General features: G+C 39.7%; 1 protein-coding gene across 1 annotated transcript in view; it reads left to right on the top strand.

Annotated features, from left to right (window-relative positions):
* CAP2 (cyclase associated actin cytoskeleton regulatory protein 2) overlaps nucleotides 1-16,525 on the top strand; it is a 131,875-nt gene that overhangs the window by 91,334 nt on the left and 24,016 nt on the right. The window contains exons 5-7 of the mRNA XM_054591859.1: nucleotides 3,531-3,674; nucleotides 4,005-4,090; nucleotides 7,621-7,726. Of these exons, the coding sequence (XP_054447834.1) occupies nucleotides 3,531-3,674; nucleotides 4,005-4,090; nucleotides 7,621-7,726 (336 nt within the window). The remainder of the gene's footprint in view (nucleotides 1-3,530; nucleotides 3,675-4,004; nucleotides 4,091-7,620; nucleotides 7,727-16,525) is intronic.

The following is a 16,525-nucleotide window of genomic DNA, read 5'->3' as shown; positions in this document are numbered from 1 at the left end:
TTTACAAAGCTGAAGTAAAAGACAGTTGCTATTTCTTTGGAGCACACACACACAAAATTCAGGTAACCTTGTATCTGGTCTTCAAAACCAGAGAAAATAGAGAATGCTAAGGGGATGTATGGAGAGATGTTACAAGCATCTATCTCTGTGATACTCCATAAGTCAGCTCACATAATTTTTTTTGCATTTTAAAATCTTTTTTTATTTTTCAGTTACAGTTGACATACATTATGATATAAGTTTCAGGTGTACTGCGCAGTAATTAGACACTTCATAACTTAGTAAGTGATCATCCCCATAAATCTCACACCCATCTGACACCATAGAGAGTTATTAAAATATTATCGACTATATTCCCATGACTACTACATCCCTATGACTGACTATTCTGTAACAACCCATTTGTACTTCTTAACCTCTTCACCTTTTTCACCTATTTCCCCGACCTCCCGTCAATCTGGCAACCATCAAAATGTTCTCTGTATCTATGAGTCTGTTTCTGTTCTGCTTGTTTATTTATTTTGTTTTTTAGATTCAATTGTTGTTAGATATGTACTTTTGCCATTTTATTGTTAATAGTTTTCATTTCTTCCTCTTAAAGAAGACCCTTTAATATTTCATATAATAATGGTTTGGTGATAACGAACTCCTTTAGCTTTTTCTTGTCTGGGAATCTCTTCAAATGCCCTTTGATTCTAAATGATAGCTTTGCTGGGTAGAGTAATCTTGGTTGTAGGTCCTTGCTTTTCATCACTTTGCATATTTTTTTGCCAATCCCTCCTGGCCTGCAAAGCTTTTGTTGAGAAATTATCTGACAGTCTTATTGTAACTCCCTTGTAGGGAACGAGCTGCTTTTCTCTTGCTGCTTTTAAGATTCTCCCTTTGTCCTTGACTTTTGGTATTTTCATGATTTCTCTTTGCATCCATCTTGTTTGGGACTCTCTGTGCTTCCTGGACTCGTGTATCTCTTTCCTTCACCAAGTTAGGGAAGTTTTCTGTCATTATTATTTCAAATAGGTTTCCAATTTCTTGCTCTTTCTCTTCTTCTTCTGGCACCCTCATGACGCCAGAGTCAGTATGCTTGAAATTGTCCTAGAGCCTCTTTATATTATCTTCATGTTTTGTATTACTTTTTCTTTTCGCTGTTCTGATTGAATGTTTTTTGCTTCCTTATATTCAAAAATCATTGATTTGATTCTCAACTTCATCTACTCTGCTGTTAATTCCCTGTAAAATATTCTTCATTTTAGTCAGTGTTTCCTTCATTAATGACTGGTTATATTTTTATACTATTGATGTTATCACTAAGTTTATGGAACATCCTTATAACCAGTGTTTTTAACTCTGCATCTAGTAGAGTGCTTGTCTCCATTTTGTTCCGTTCTTTTTCTGGAATTTTGTTCTGTTCTTTCATTTGGTACATGTTTCTTTGTCTCCTCATTTTGACAGCCTCCCAGTGTTTGCTTCTATGTATAGGTAGAGCTGCCATGTCTCCCAGGTTTGGTAGGGTGGCCTAATGTAGTAGGTGTCCTGTAGGGCACAGCCTTCCTGATCACCCAAGCTGGGCACTCAAGGTGCTCCCCCATGTGGGCTATGACACCCTCCTCTTGTAGCTGAGCTTTGATTGCTGTTGGCATGTCCATGGGAGTGATTTACCCCTAGACTGATCAGCTGCAAGGGCTAGCTGTAACCACCAACACTGACCTTCAGCCACACTGACCTCTGGCCACCGTGGAGGATCAGCTACGCAGGGGCCCATCCCACAGAGCAAGGCTTCCTTCAGCAGGGTTATGGTGCCCACCAAGTCTGGCCTTGGTGTGTCACTTGTAGAGGTGGTTGGCTGGTGCACTGGAATTATCTGAAGCTGTCCATGGGGTGCATTGACTCTGGGGCTTCCGGGGAGGTACAGGCCAAGGTCAGCCACCACCTGTGTTTTTCCCCAGAGCCACCCGGCAGTGGGTACAAGGGAATCTGCAGATGGCTGCTAATTGTGCTGGGCTTGGAGGCGCCCAGGAGAGGCCAAGCTGTGAACCAAGGCCAGCTGCTGCTAGTGCCAGGTCTGGGGCCACTTGGAGGTATGGGACTTTGATGCCAGATTCTGCTGGCTTGAGAGATTTTAGGAAAATCTAAAGTATGGACCAAGACAGGCCATTCCTGTAGAAAAGCCCCTGGAAACAGCTTGGTTGGGCCCACAAGTTGTGTGGGGCTGGGTCTCAGGGAATTACCAGGGCAGGGCAAATAGTGTGAGTCAGGTTGATAGGGTCTCAGGTATGACACCCACCTTCTGGCTCTGTGTGAGGGAAACTCATCAAAGGAACAATCACCTCTGCTAGCACTTCTGTCTCAGAGAAAGCTGCCCACCCCAGCTTTTGCCCAGATGCTGAACAATTTAGATTCTTCCCATATGTCTCTGGAGCCTTTCAAGCTGCTATCCCAGTGCTGGAACTCAGATGGAGTGAGTTTGAGTGAGTCCATGCACAGGCCCTTTAAGAGGGACTGCCTAGAACTCCAGAAGCCTGTCTCCCTCAGCCCCAATCCCTGCTGGTTTTTATAGCCAGGTGTTATGGGCACTTCTTTTCCTGGCACTGGAACCCTGGGCTGGGAGGACTGGTGTGGGAGTCCCTCAACTGTGCTCATTGCTCAGGGGGCACCTCTACAACCAAGATATCACTGCCAATTTTTATCTGCCACGTGTGCTCAGTCTGGGTCTCCACCACTCCTGCCAGTCTTGTTGTGGCTCTTCTTGAATTCCCTAGTTGTGGGACTTCCATTCAGCTCAATTTCAGACAGTTTGGAATGGTGGTGGTCCTGTAGTTTTGTTATAATTTTGATGTGGCTGTTGGAGGAGGTGAGTACCACATTTACCTATGCTGCCCTCTTGAACAGGAATCCATAATTTTGAAAGTCATTTTTTATATGGCTAGAGAAATCAGTTATTGAATTAATCAGAAGTAGTCATAGACCAGGTGGACCCAGGACATTATAGAAAAAAATCAAACCAGACTTTAAGGTAACTATAAATCTTGTAAGCCATCATTTATTCTTAAAAAGAGCTTCAATGAAATATTTCTGCTTTTTCACATGGATTGTGCTAACTCTGATACAAGAAAGGACCCTCTTTCACATCATTTTCCCACAGGAATAGAAAGGTACCTTTTTACTAACCTCTCGCCCACCTGATTTTAGATCTGTGTTATTACAGCATGTGATCTATGCATTCCATTGGAAAACATAGCTGATCCACACTCAATTTCACTCTGTTCTGTGCACGATTCTCTAAAAGAGCACTGTTTCACATGTTGGGGTTTTTCCATGTCTCGGGAGACATTAATTATTGTCAAAACTATGTGCGATTTTCATACTTCAGAGAATGAAAAGAGAGTATTATCATAACAAAAAAAAACACAACATTCTGTTTTGAAATGTTTTCACCAGCAAATGGCAAGTCCTGACTACAGGTTAGGCCAACCTGGAGGCGACCTGCGTCTGCCCTGCCTTTAGTAGTAACAGTACTCAATGTTTGCTTACAGAATGATGTGGCTGCACTTCTGAAACCGATATCGGAAAAGATTCAGGAAATCCAAACTTTCAGAGAGAAGAACCGGGGCAGTACCATGTTTAACCATCTCTCCGCCGTCAGTGAAAGCATCCCTGCCCTTGGGTGGATAGCTGTGGTGAGTCCAGATGGAGTGTCATGGGCACCTCCTCATACTTTCAGAGAGTGTAGCAGAATCCATAGCCCCTTCAGGTTCCTTCTTCCTTCTCTTACACTGAAGGCAGAGTCTATGCAGGCTGCCTCGTGCTCTTGCTTACGCTGTTTGAAGTTCAGTACCTTGTGTTCTAAGATGTGGAAAGTGTTCCATCAATCTCTACAGAGCAAAATTTGACTCCAACTTTCAAGTCAACATCTCCATTGCTTTACTTCTTCTTTAAGGCATTTCCTTTCTTATCCTGTTTTTTTTTTTTTTTCCTTCTATGCTTGGGTGATGGTCCTGTTCTCTCAGTCCCCCAAACCTGGTCCTTATGTCAAGGAGATGAATGATGCTGCCACCTTTTACACTAACAGGGTTTTAAAGGACTACAAACACAGGTAAGTACCTTCTTTTACTAACCAAGTTTTCAGTTAATCTCTTGTTAGACATTTGTCCCTAACATTTGTATAGTTCATTACCGATTCCTTCCAAGGGCTATTAATGAATTTACTATAAATGTTCATGAAAAATGCATCTTTGCAGGAAAAGCAAAATGGAAAGTGTTTTAGAAAGTCTGCCTCAGTTTTCTTGTAATGAATAAACTCTCCCACTTGAATGCATGTTATCTATTACATATTCTCACATTAATGCAAGAGCTCTGTGGTGTTTGTGATAGACCAGCTCCATATGGTCACAAAACTTTTACACTGATCAAAATAGAGCTGGTGGATGAGCAGAGAGAGGAAAGGAGGAATGAGAAAATGAAGTATAAATAAAGAACAGAAATGAGATGAGACAATAAACCAGGCCAATGAGAAGGAAAGTGGAGATTGTGGTAAGACTAAAATACAATTAGGGTGGACAGACTGACATTTATAAGAACAGCAACCACTCAGAGAGCTGTAGGAAATACAGACAAGTCTGAACCAATGGGTTTGCCTATAGAACCAACTTTTAAATTTTAAAACCATTGCTTTCTAAGCCCAATCATTGATCTTAGAGAGACCTAAATTAGGGTTACAAGTGAAAATGGGGCCAAATGGAAAGACACGAGAGCTGAATATCCATGAAAATGTCTCCTAAACTATAGTGCTACCTTCATACAGTTTTTTTATTCTGCATCAGCAAAAGAGATATGGTATCTTTTAAGAAGGGCAGCTTTAGGAGGCTTAAGAGCGCCTTTTTCCTATTTCACCCCATGGGAAATTCAAAAAAATTAATTATACCCAGTAATAGACTTTCTGCCCCCAGAAAACTGTGTCTGAGGCAATAGTGCCCATGATACAACTCCAAATGTTGCCATGTTGTATCTGAGACTACAGAACAAGGCAATATGAATGAGGAAAGGCATCAAAAATGCAAGATGTCTGCGCTTCTCACATAAAAATAACAGTTTAGGAGTCAGTTTTGTTACAAAAGCTGGACATAAAAATTATGTTGGCATGAACCTAGCCCATAGGGACTTCCACATCATAAAAGATCTTCCATACCTAGTCTTTTTTTCAGGATGGAACACCTTAGGCACCACCTAGGTCTCTGCCTTCTTGCATGTCACCCTTGGAGGCCATTTTTGTTTGATTCTCAGATCATTGGGTCCCAGCCTCCTCCCAGCTCCTACCTGAGTATATGTTAGGCCATGGATGTGAGTGATTCTCTCTAGGTGGCAGCATAGCCAGGAGGGTTGTGGACTTCTGCTTTTTTGTACACACGCAAATAGAACCCAGTGTTTGCCCCTCGATGTCAGCTATGGAGTAGAAAATGTACTTCTGGCAGCATCAACAACTCAGTTACACTTAGTGGACCACCTGAACACTGTGTCATATGCCAGGGAAATGCAGCCAGACGTGTGGATTCATCCACTTCACTTGCAAAAGTTGCCCAGCCAGTCCCAAGTCGCTGGTCAAGCTTCCAGGGGTGGTAAGCGGTCAGAGGCAGAACACTGCGCACCACTCACAGTACACCCACGTGTGGGTGCACCCAAGCCAGCTGGGCCTTCGCTCTGTGGGCTCAGTGCTGCTGCAGAACATTGCAGTCCCTTGTCACTCATGCTGCCTACCTGCAGACAGGCCGCGGGTGGAAGAGTTGAGTCAGGCTTCCTTGTGGTTTAAACATAAGTGCTGTGGGCAGTGGACTCTGCATCTGTGCAGCCCTTATGACTGGCTTGACTGGCTGTTTGGCTCTTTTTCAGTAAATGAACAGAGTAAGATAATTACTTTGACTTTGTAGAGGTGTGGCTTCTCTGAGTCATAATTATTAAAATCACAGGCTCCCACCATAGCTTCTTCCAGGGTAAATGAAAACTAAGGATGGGTTCATAGCTCCTGATATATAATTGGGTCCTACTTAATGTGTTGTCTGGTAGAGACTGACTTCAGGCTTGAAGACATCATATTGTTATTCCTTATAACAAGTTTTGCTAGAACTTTCTTCAAGTCGAAATCATGCTGTAATAATTAAACAAAAAATAAATTTGCCTGCACATGTTTGGACTTTATTGCTTTGTTAAACTGTTTAAATAGACACATGCAACCTGCTATTTCTAGAATGTCTATAGACAGGTGTTCTATGTACGTATACATATGTACATATATGTATAAAATAACCATACATGTGTGTACATTATATTTAAATGATTTTAGCACCCTCACAATAGCTGTTGCGTGTATTGCCTCCTCTGTGCAGGGCTCTGTAGTAAGACCCTCACACGCCCTGTCAGATAAGGAAACTGATGTGAGAGACATATGAAGCTACATTCAGCCTTTTAGTATTTGACTGTGAAAGTGTGAGAACGTGAAAATGAGATTTTTCACAGGTTTGATTAATATAATCAGTAAATCTTAAAATATAGAACAAAGCCATACTCACATGTTTCATCTTCAAGGAGTAGATAATTATGACTTCATTTCCCAATTTCACTTTTCTTAAATGGCATAACCCGATGGGATTCTAAACACATAGTGGGGCTTCTCATGGAGCTTTTCAAGGAGAACAAAACAAAATATGTCCAGAGAGAAGTCACCAGTGTCAAGAGCTTTAGTAACAGAGGTTTCCTTCAGTGATTGTCTTCAGATGAATGGCCCAGGCTCAAGATTAAGTTTTTATTAACTGAGACTTCCTCACTTTCTCATTTACCATGAGTTCATTCAAAGTGGAAAAAAATGTGTGGGTGAAAATTATCCTAAGGAAATGCAACTATTTTTGTCTATCTACACGTTTACTATTTCTAACAATCGTCTCAATCTTGTATGGTAATCCTGTTGTAAAAGGTAAGTATTAACTACATCTTGGTTCAGTAAATTTGGGATAAAAATACTGGTAATACCCTGCCTATCTTGCATTGCCATTATGAATATCAACTTAAGGTAATTTAAGTGAATCTTACCTTTAAAAGTATGGAATGATACCCATTTGTAGGAAGTCATTTTTCTTATAACAGCAACTTCCTTACCAGTCTAAAATTCTAAAATTTGGTTATATTTCAACTGAATAATTCAACCAAATTATTAGAGAACAAGCCAAAGGACTGGTTGTTTTTTTTTGTTTGTTTTGTTGGGTTTTTTTGGGTTCAGTACCACTCTTTCCTGAAAGCACATTGTTTTTCATTTTGCATTAGAAGCAGTACAGAAAGAAAGAGTCACCTCTCCACAGTGAGGACACACGGCCTGAATTGGCGTGGTTCCCTGGGGTCCCCGCAGTGGTCCCCTCTGCTCCACATCTGGAGCTCAGGGCACTCGGCTCCCCTCGGGAGACACCTGGGCCACCTTTCTTTCATGGTTCTTTCTGGAATCAGTTCACGGTAACTGGACTAGAACGATAATTGCTCCAGGGCCATCCAGCCTTAGTTACTGGATTACCATGGGTCTCCCTATTTTTTGAATCTGATTTTAGATCCTAACTCCATTCTTTTCCACTCTCTTTTATAACAAAGTGATTTACGCCATGTGGATTGGGTGAAGTCATATTTGAACATTTGGAGTGAGCTTCAAGCATACATCAAGGAACACCACACCACGGGCCTTACTTGGAGCAAAACAGTAAGTACCAAGCCCTCTTCCACCTGGATAACAAAACGCCATTAAAATATTTACTCCCAGTAGCCTAGAATTTCTCACACTTTAGAAGTTACCTCAAGGAAAGCATAAGATAAAAATATACATGTACAAACTGTTTATGACAATGTCATCTGTCATAGGAAAATCTGGAAACGGCCTCCATGACATGCAGAAAAAAAGTGGTAAAGTTGTCTGTGGTAAGAACATTTGACAGCCATTAAAAATAACATGATAATTACATGGGAAATTTAGTGATAGTTTAGTGATAGAGTGCAAAAGTTTATGATTACTAAAATGGCATCTATATGATGATACTGTGAGATAAAAACTGAAAGAAACAAAAGTTTGAAATTGTTATTAATTTTAAAGAGAGAGAATTATGGATAAAATGTTTCTTTTAATATTTTTGCTTTCTCTTTTGGTGTTTTAAAGTTTACCGAATAATATTTTTGAATATTCAAGTAGTTCTACTAGTTTGTGGGATATCCTTGTCCTAGGTTAAAATCCAGGCTCGGTCTGTTCCTAGGTTAATTCCCACGGGAGGGGTTGACCCGACCTCTGCCCTCATCTTCCTCCTGCTCTCGTACCTGTCCTTGTCTCACTGCGCAGCAGCACTACCAAACTACTCGCGGAATCCTGACCGCATGCAGTACTGAGGTCAAGCCGAATCAAATTGTTGTTTCAAAATGTGCAAATTTCATCTTCCATTGCAATGTCCCAAACATATATCGTGCTCTATGAGCTGAGTTCCCTGGAGAAAGTACCCCTCCTCCCTTCTCCAAGACTCCACTTCAACATCACTATTCTAAGAAACTTTCATTGATCTCCATCAGCTTTCCATCTGGAATTGGTGTCCTCCCTTTATGCCTCTTTGATCCTTTATTATACCTCAACCATAGCCCTTAGAATATAGAATTGTAATTTTTTGTGTGTTTTTGGTGCTCTCTCATTCGACTGGAAACCCATGTCTATCCCTAGCCCCTAATATAGTGCCTGGTACTGAGTAAGTACTCAGTAAACAGTTTGAACTAAATTGTGAATCGGGGGTCTTTTAGAATCTTCTTTAAGCTTTTAAGACTATGTACTTGTCTGAGAAATGCTTCTCATGGAAAATCCCTTCTGTTAGAAATGAATGTTGCCTTTCAGTGGTCCCAGTGGATGGTCTAACTGGGGTAATGCTGAGGTAAAAGGGCATATTTGTGAATTCTATTCAAGGGGAGAACCTCCACCCTACCCCCCACCCCCGCCGTAGCCATACTCTAGCACCTATCTTCAATTTTAATTGTTAATGTCAGCAGATTAGGCTTAAAACGAAGGCAGAGTTTGTAGTTTTCCAAGGGAGTGTGGGACTTCTGCATTAGTTCCCCAGCACTTGTACAAATGTTAACGTTGACTCCTAAAGACAGACACTTGTTTTTATTTTCTACTTTGCCTATTTTCTCCATGAGCTGAAGTGCACAGTGCAAGATACAATAGCTAAGGTGATTATTTATCTTCTGCTCACAACATTATGATTTCTAAGTGAAGAGCCCATAAACATTTGAAGGGTTTTAACACAGAAGGGTATGTGTAGATGTGATTGGGTGTTTTTGTAGACTAATTGGAATTATTTTTCATACATTTCCAATGAGATGTTGTTTATAATAGGTTAATTTGTCATAAAGGGAAATTGTCACGTTTGCCATTAAGATAGGTCATCATGAGAGAATAGCAAACTAAATGTCAAGGGTTGTTAGATGTCCTATTGTTTCATGGTAGATAAATGAAAAAGGAATAAGATTCTATTTGTAGAAAATAATCACATCAACAACTAGCCTATTAATTCTCTAATGGTGGCTATGGCAAATGAATAGAAAATTACTTTTAAATGGTTTGAATACCTTTAATGCAATGGGCAAAGCTGAGTAAATGTGCTTTGAATGTAAAAGAGAATTGATTATTAGCTATAGAAAAATAAATGTAGTTGTTTTGCTTTATTCTAGAGTGAATACTTGTCATTTCATATGTTTATTAGAAATATATACCTTGTGACAAGGACTTTCAAACTTTTTTTAAAGCAATCCATCATAAGAAATACATTTTCCATACACACCTTACACAATACTAAAATAAGTTTCACAAAACAATACTTTTTCTTACCACATGATGTGCATTCATATATTTTCTATTTTATTTCATTTTTTTATAAAATGCTGGATGAGATCCACTAAATTCATGACCCACTAAGGGTCACATTCCATATTTTGAAAATCATGTTATAAAACATAAATGTTATCCTTATGCAAAATATAAATGATCCTTAGAGCATGCATTGGGCAGCATGGGTTACCTCAATAAAAATGACAGCTATTATTTATTGAGCACGTATCATGCTACTGGAAAATTACATTCAAAATGGTGACCATTATAAAGCGGGGCATGTACTTCACTTCCTTAATAGAAAAGTAGTATGATAAAGTTTTGGCCAGGTATTAAAAGTGAGAAGTGATTATGGTAAAAAAAAAATGTCGATTCAGAGATAGCATGATACATACAAAACTTTTTTATAAGCTTTTAGACATATGGATAGAAACCTATTTCCTGATATTTTTGTCCTCTTCTTATAAGATTTGGGGTAAAACTGTTTGAAAGTTTATTATAAAAATTAGTTTTCATTTTAATCTAAATTTCTATCTAAGTTATTAAAAACTATTTAAACATTTCTAAAACATAATCCATAGCATAAATTAAATAAACTTTTGCTCACTTACTCTGGTCTGCCAACATACCAGAAAAATGAATGATAAACAATTATATCCAGAGTCACAGCATTCTTGCAAAGAGGAAAGAAAGGGCTCTTAGAATTATCTGATCAAATGACATTTGGGGAAAAAAATTAAATAAAAATCACTGCATTTATTTTCCCTCTGATCATAACTATGCTAAAAGTATGCATGTATAAAATAAGGATCAGGAAAGAATGTAGAAACATGTGGTATTGGTGTTCATTGATGCCACAATATTCAGGAGTTTTAAGAAATGTATTTCATCTTAATGGATAGTCCATTATGATACTCGAAGATGCACCACAAAAAGCCTATGGCATGCTATGGGAAATTCTATTCAAAGTAGTAATTGCTATAAAGCAAAACATTTACTTCACTGCTTTAATGGAAGAGTGCTACAATAAAATTTTTTCCAGATATTAAAAGTGAGGAATGAAAATGGATCTAGGGAAGATAAATGATGATGGAAAAAATACAGGTAAAAAAAGAGAGGGGCTCAACATCACTAACCATCAGAGAGATGCAAATTAAAACCACAATGAGGTATCACCTCACACCTGGCAGAATGGCCATCATCAATAAATCAACAAACAGCAAGTGCTGGAGAGAATGTGGAGAAAAGGGAGCCCCAGTGCATTGCTGGTGGGAATGCAGACTGGTGCAGCCACTGTGGAAAACAGTGTCGAATTTCATCAAAAAATTAGAAATGGAACTGCCTTATGACCCAGTGATTCCACTGCTGGGATTATCCCCTTACAATTCTGAAACACAATTCAAAAGAATTTATGCCCCCCTATGTTCCTAGCAGCGCTATTTTCAATAGCTAAGTGTTGGAAATAGCTCAAATGCCCATCAATAGATGAGTGGATTAAAAAACTGTGGTACATTGACACAGTGGAATACTACACAGCAGAAAGAAAGAAGGAATTCCTGCCTTTTGCAACAGCATAGATGGAACTGGAGGTTGATATGCTAAGTAAAATAAGCCAGTTGGCAAAAGACAAATACCATATAACCTCACTTATAACTGGAATCTAATGAACAGAATAAACTAATGAGAAAAGTAGAACCAGAGACATGGAAACAAGGAATAGACTGACAGCTGTATGTTCCTAGCAGCGCTATTTAAAGAGAGGAGGTGGCGGGGGTAGGGGGGACTGGAAGGGGAAGGGACTCGTCAAAGAACATGTATGAACGCCGCGTGGACATGGACAACGGAGAGGGGATTGACTGTGGGCTAAAGGGGTGGGCTGGGTAGAGGGGGACAAAAGGGAAAAAATTGGGACAACTGTAATAGAATAAACAATAAAAAATTTAAAAAGGAGTGATAATGATAAGAAAATGTTGATTCAGAGATATCATATGTACAAAATTTTTTGACAAGTTTTAAGACATATGCACAAAAACCTAGTTCCTCATATTTTTGTTCTCTTCTAAGACTTGGGGTAAAAAAAATAAACTGTTACAAAATATTTTTAATTGTACTTTTTAATTTAAAATCTAAATTTCAAGTATTTTGAGTCACTTGTTTTCTTCTTTCAAATTGGGTTTTGAGATTTGCACTCTGTGGGGTTTTAGTGACCAACTAGCTGCATGTGTGCTACTGGATACTGAGTTTCCAAGGGTACAGCTCCCTGAGAAAGACTCATTCCCCCTGAGTTAGCAGATGAAACTAACTAACTGTATTTGCCTGCTCCCGGCTTCTAACCTGTGAGTTCATACTGCAGCTGTGTCAGACAACTGTTGCTCCCTTCAGTTGTCACGGCAAAATGCAAAACGTTGAAGCCAGACATTTTTCAGGATGTGATTGGCAAGAGGGTCCATGTGCACAAGTGGGGGTGGCGGGTGCTTCCAGGGGAAGAAGCAGCTGGGAAGTAATCTGTCTGGAATTTCTCGTTATATTTACTGTGGCAAATGCAATCTTCTCGTTTCTGTCAGCTTGTCTTCAGCATGACCATGGCCTAGGACTCTACACCAGAAACTTCTTGCAGTTTTGAGGCAATTTAATTATTGGGGACTCTTTTGTGAATTAACTTGCATAGTTTCCTCTGCACTAGGTCTGAAATACACTTTGCGAAATAAATTGATCTTTTGGCAGGAACCCAACACTGTAAATTATTATCCCCTGCAATTGGTCAGGTTTGTAATAGTCATTGGTAGTTCCTGATAAGTGAATCAGCAAATCAGATAAGTAAAGGTGAAAAACTAAGGCCTAATCTTTACACTAATAATTACCAAAATAACTGACTTTTTCTATGAATTGTCCAGATCAACATTCCAGCTACTATTCTGTTCTGTGTGGATCTGGCCAAGAAAAGGGCATGAAAAGAATTTCATAAATAGGATAAAATGTGGTTGTTCTCTTAACTTTCTGGTGTTAAACTTGACAGATATTTGTCCTTTCATATGTCTTTCTGAATTACTTTAGTTGTGAAAACAACTATGATGTGATTATTTGTAACGCAGAATAAAACTACATACCGATGAATGTATATAAGGTCCTATGTAATGGTGATGTAATTCTTTATATTAATAACATGAATTTAAAAAAGAAATCTATCCTATACACAAATTGGCATCCATCCTATCCTCCCCGGAACCGCAAATATTAGTTGGAAATGGTTACAATATTACACAGGTGGGGCTTTATTTTCCTCAAAGCAGATGTTATGGTCACTCCTTTTTCTCCAGGTAGACATTTCTTTTCAAACTATTTCTAAACGTAAAGATGGCGTGTCCATTCACAAAGCCATAACTTAACAATTTGCTTGTGATCAAATTAAAATTCAGCCAGCAGGCACCCTGACTTGTAAATAATGTATACTCTGTAGCATCTCATTAAATATGTATATCATTAGGTTTTCAAGCCTGTCCTCCTGTCTTCCTCTGATTTTACAAGCAAAAATTCAATCTTTATATCTAAATTTTTATTTAAACTATAAACAGAATTATTTTATGCATTATTAAAGAAAAAAATAATACTCATCTCTACTATTGTTTGGCAGAGTGCACAAACAGTTATTTACAAAAGTCCAAGGTACATGCGATACAGGCTTTTCATACATGGTAGCGTAAAGTTTTCCCAAACCTATGCCTTAAGTTTATCAATCAAAACGAATGAACCAAACCTCAGGCGGCGTGCTGTTTGTCTGGGTCACAAGTACACCAGTCTCTGTGGCTACGGAGAGTGGCTCTCGGCGCTACCTGACCACAGCTGCATTCAGTCTGCATTAATTGCTGTTGGGTTTTTAGCTCCTGTTTTTCTCCTGTGGAAGAGATCCAGGCTGCTCAGAGGGAGAAGGAGTGTCATTGACTCACAAATGAGCTCCACATGGAGTTAGGTTGGAAATGGCTGTGAGTTCAGCCCAAATTAAACATTGCTTAAGCACCTACTTTGCCCCTCGTTCTGAGCAATGTGCTGAGAATACTAAGATGGATATATGACCCAGTAGACACAGTTCCTGTCCACTGAAACTCACGTTCCAGCTGAATATATAAACCATACAACATGATCGAATGGGGCGAGTGGCATGCTACAGATAAGCTCAATGATGAGTGGCATGGACCAGGAAAATATGAGAGGTACAGGATACCCAATCCTGTAGTGCAGCGTGGTTCTCGGGCCTGCGGCAATCTAGGAACTTGTTAGAAATGCAGAATCTCAGACTCTACCCCAGATCTGCTGAACCAGAACCTGTCTTTTAATAAGACTTCCCAGGGACTTTATATGCATGTTAAAGTTTGAAAAGCACTGCTCTTAGATATTTAAGTTGGACCAAAGGAGTCCAGCTTGAGGGAGATGTAAGGAAAATCTTTAATTTTTACTCATGCATTTATTTAGTAACTATTTATTGCTACCTACCATGTACAGAGCACACATCTGGCACTATATTTATGTTACAATTTCTGCCATCAAACAGCAAGTTTTAATTATGAAGCAAAAATATATGAGAACAATACAAGGCTATGTTGGAAATAAACCTTGCTAATTAAACTCCTGGGTGGGCGAGAAGGGCAACAAAGGGGCTGGCACTGGATGTGGGTCATGAAGGAGGAGCAGGCGTTCTGGAGGCGGACAGTAAAGGATGGGCAGCTCTTAGCAGAGAATCCAGCGCAGGTGCACAGGACGTGAACAAAGTGCTTTGAGAGGAAAACCGGTTGTTTCGCAGAGAGGCATGAAGCAAAAAGTGAGAACTGAAAGGCGAATTGGGGCCAGATGGTGAAATCCTTACGTGTTATCCTAAGAAGGTATTCCTATGTGGTGTGCAGGGCTTTGTTTATTTTTTCCTGCACCGTAGGTTTTTAAGCAGAAAGTTGTGCAAGACAGATGGAGAAAGGGAGAGATTAAAGGCCCTGAAACATGTTAGGAGGCTAGTGGATGGCCATGGGTGGGGGAGTTAGCATGTGACCTAGAGTGTGACAATGGCAACGCAAAGAAAGAGATGATGTGGACACTGAGTTAGAGGACAAAGGGGAGAGACAGAGAGAAGCAGGAGAGAGCGATTACCTCTAAACACTAAGTTTCCAACCTGGGAGTTTGGGAGAATCATAATAATCCATAAAAATAGGAAAATCAGCAGGAGGGGTTAGCAGAGGAGCAAGAAAAGCATTCATGAGCTTTCGCCATGTTGTTGTTAGGGTGCAGGTGAGCCACCCATGGAGGTGGAGAGGCGTGGCAAGCAGGTAAAATGCTGGTCTGCCCATCACTGAATGGGGGAGACCTAGTGATGATGGTTACATACATGAGAAGAGAGAAAGAGAATATGACGGAGGATAAAATCTTGGAGGACGCCATTATTTGGAGAGTGGTGTATATCAGTCAAGGAGTCAAGAGAACTAGAGAGCCCAGGGTCTCAGAGCTCTAAGACAGGTGGACTGGCTATCACTGTCACTGTAAGGACCAGGAAAGGGCTGCCCTCATCTGTCTTATTAGTGACCTTTAGAAAGCAGGGTTTCTGGTGCCCTGGCTGGGTGGCTTGGTGGGAGCATCATCCTGTATGCCAAAAGGTTGCCAGTTCGACTCCCAATCAGGGTACATGCCTCAGTTACAGGTTTGGTCCTGAGTAAGGGTGCGAATGGGAGGCAACCGATCTCTCTCTCTCTCGCTCTCTCTCTCTCTCTGTGTCTCTCTCTTTCTCATATCAAAAAGAAAAAAAAGTTTCTGGAGTGTTGGAGGGATGCAGGCTACAGAATTAAGGAGTATGACGGTTTTATGTAATGATGTCTTGGTTATTTATTGACCAGTTGTCTGATTTAATAGATTACTGCCTATCAGTTCAAAGTCCGTCTTTTAAATTTTGGGGATGATTTTATTATTATCTGCACTGTATCTTCACTAGAATAAGTGTAGGTTAAAAATAAATACCGATAATTTTATACACAATAGTTTAGAGTTAGCTCTACTATAAAGCTCTAAGTGAGCTTTTTATATTTAGAACTATTTTATTATCTCATAAATACTTTTGAGTTTTATTGTTAGTTGATAAGAACACATAAATGTTTTCTAGAATATTTCAATCTTCCTCTCCTTAAATCAAAACAGTAGTTACTTTTAAAACTGCCTACTTTAATGATCAAGATTATTTTATTTGCCAGAACTTCTTCATAACCAAGGATTTGAACTCTGTAATTTTTTTTTTCCTCACCTGAGGACATGCTTATTGATTTTAGAGAGAAGGTAAGGGAGGGAGAGAGAGGGAAAGAGCCATCAATGTGAGAGAGAAACAGCAATTGGCAGCTTTTCATATGCACCCCGACTAAGGACTGAACCTGCAACTTAGGCATGTGCCCTGACTGGGAATTGAACCCATGACCTTTCAGTCTATGGGACAACACTCCAACCAACTGAGCCGTGCCAGCCAGGTCAAGAATTTGAACTCTCTCTACCCAAGGGTCAGCAAGTTAATATACGTTCCAGATTTATTTAAACCATCACCTCAAGAGTATTTTAATTAAGGTGTGTTTATATGAAATTCTTCAATGTGTGATGTTGAAGGCGGTGATATAATTTGGGGTG

This window comes from Pteronotus mesoamericanus, unplaced genomic scaffold (genome assembly GCF_021234165.1).
Source record: "Pteronotus mesoamericanus isolate MK-2021 breed Mesoamerican mustached bat unplaced genomic scaffold, CSHL_Meso_final scaffold_31, whole genome shotgun sequence".
Classification (NCBI taxonomy): domain Eukaryota; kingdom Metazoa; phylum Chordata; class Mammalia; order Chiroptera; family Mormoopidae; genus Pteronotus; species Pteronotus mesoamericanus.
This window is presented reverse-complemented; position numbering and strand designations above follow the sequence as displayed.